Here is a 1,693-nt window from a genome sequence, read left to right as displayed (position 1 = left end):
ACGTCAACTCGACAATGTCACCCCTAAGTATTAGTTATACTCTAGGTAAGTTTACAAGAAACTGATTTTTATTTTTAATAGAAAATAAATCTTAAAAGTATTGAAGATGCGCCTTTAAGTGTGTGGTCCAACGCGCAAAACAAGCCGTTGTTTTCATAACAATAAGTGATTGATGGTTTTGTTGTTGTTGGAAAAGTATAAACAGTCGAGAAGATATCGCAAAATTAAAATTAAAATTAAACTTGGTGGCCAAGCTTCACGTGATGTAATTCAACGCGTCATCGCTTACTAAGCATCCATCCATTCATGTTCCTCTTTTGTACATATCCATATTCCACTTGTTTTATTTATTTATCTATTAACCCAAAAGTCTAACTTTAATATTCAGTCAATCAATTCAGCCGCCCACATCACCCCTCTATATATACCCATCCCACACACTCAATTTCACATCTTATTATTATTAAACAAACACAAACATTTTCTATCTTTCTCTTCCAATATTTCTACTTTCAATGGGTGGTTGTTTTTCCTCCGGTGGTGAATCTGTTGCCTCATCCGCTCTAGTCATATTGTCGACAGGCGATTTACGCCCATATGCGACTCCAGTCCTTGTTTCGGATGTCCTTGAGGCGGATTCTTCTTTTTTTGTATGCAACTCGGACAGTTTAGCTTATGATGAGCATATTAAACCTCTAGATGCTCAAGACGAGCTCGATGCCGGTCAGATATATTTTGTTTTACCGGTTTCTAAACTTAGGAACCGTCTAGGTGCATCCGAAATGGCGGCACTTGCGGTCAAGGCTAGCGTTGCATTGAATTCCAAACCTATGTCTTCAAGATCAAAGGCTAAGAAGAACAAGAGTAACAATAATAGTAATAGTAATAGTAATAGATCGAAGGTTGCTCCTTTTGTTGTGATGGAAAGTAGTAAGATCAATGTGATTGTTGATGAGGAAGCGCAAAATACGCGCATTTTCGAGAAACAACAACAAGGTTCGAGTAGTCTTGGAGTGTCTAGATCGGGATCGATACGCAAAATGCAAAGATATTCGTCGAGGAAGACTCGATTGGCGGTTCGATCATTTAAGCTTCGGTTATCGACAATTCACGAGAGTGATTCCTCTCATAAATACCGGGAATAAGCTTTTTTTTTTTACATTGTTTTTTTGGTTTCATGTATATACCGAGTATACAAAGAGATCCACGGTATAAGTTTTTAAGGGGTTTCTTTGGAATTTAATTTTTTAATCTTTGTTTAATATTGTGATTAATGTTATAAATGCATATGATCGATTTTATCATTTTATGGCACCACTCAATGTGTGTAGGCTTGTGTTTTCATATTGTTTCAATTATAAGATGTAGGCGTATGATAATGATGTGATAAGAAAGGAAAAGTTTATCTAAAATAAACAAAACTATCTTGTACATATGTAAAATGATTAGCCATGAAAGAAGCAAAGAAAGAGGTTGAAATAGCCTCATCGCGCGAGGCACCATAACGCCTGATATCTTCCCTTCGTTTCGATATTCGTATAGCCATCAACAATGAGCACATGTAGGTAATAGTGTTTATAACCTATCGAATGCTCTAGAAGAGCATAGTCATTTTGCCTATCATGTATCAAAATTATGTCATAATACTTGGTAAAGTTATTGTAACTGTTGACGATGAATGTCGAGTAAATGG

General features: G+C 36.1%; 1 protein-coding gene across 1 annotated transcript; it reads left to right on the top strand.

Annotated features, from left to right (window-relative positions):
- The first annotated feature begins 515 nt into the window (after positions 1–515).
- Positions 516–1,145, top strand: LOC143621859 (uncharacterized). The gene has a single exon (XM_077093156.1). The coding sequence runs from the start codon at positions 516–518 to the stop codon at positions 1,143–1,145; it is 630 nt and encodes a 209-aa protein (XP_076949271.1).
- The last annotated feature ends 548 nt before the right edge of the window (positions 1,146–1,693 follow it).

The sequence above is a fragment of the Bidens hawaiensis genome, unplaced genomic scaffold, assembly GCF_021521415.1.
Source record: "Bidens hawaiensis isolate Kalapana, Puna unplaced genomic scaffold, B.hawaiensis_p1.1 tig00002977_1, whole genome shotgun sequence".
NCBI lineage: Eukaryota > Viridiplantae > Streptophyta > Magnoliopsida > Asterales > Asteraceae > Bidens > Bidens hawaiensis.
This window is presented reverse-complemented; position numbering and strand designations above follow the sequence as displayed.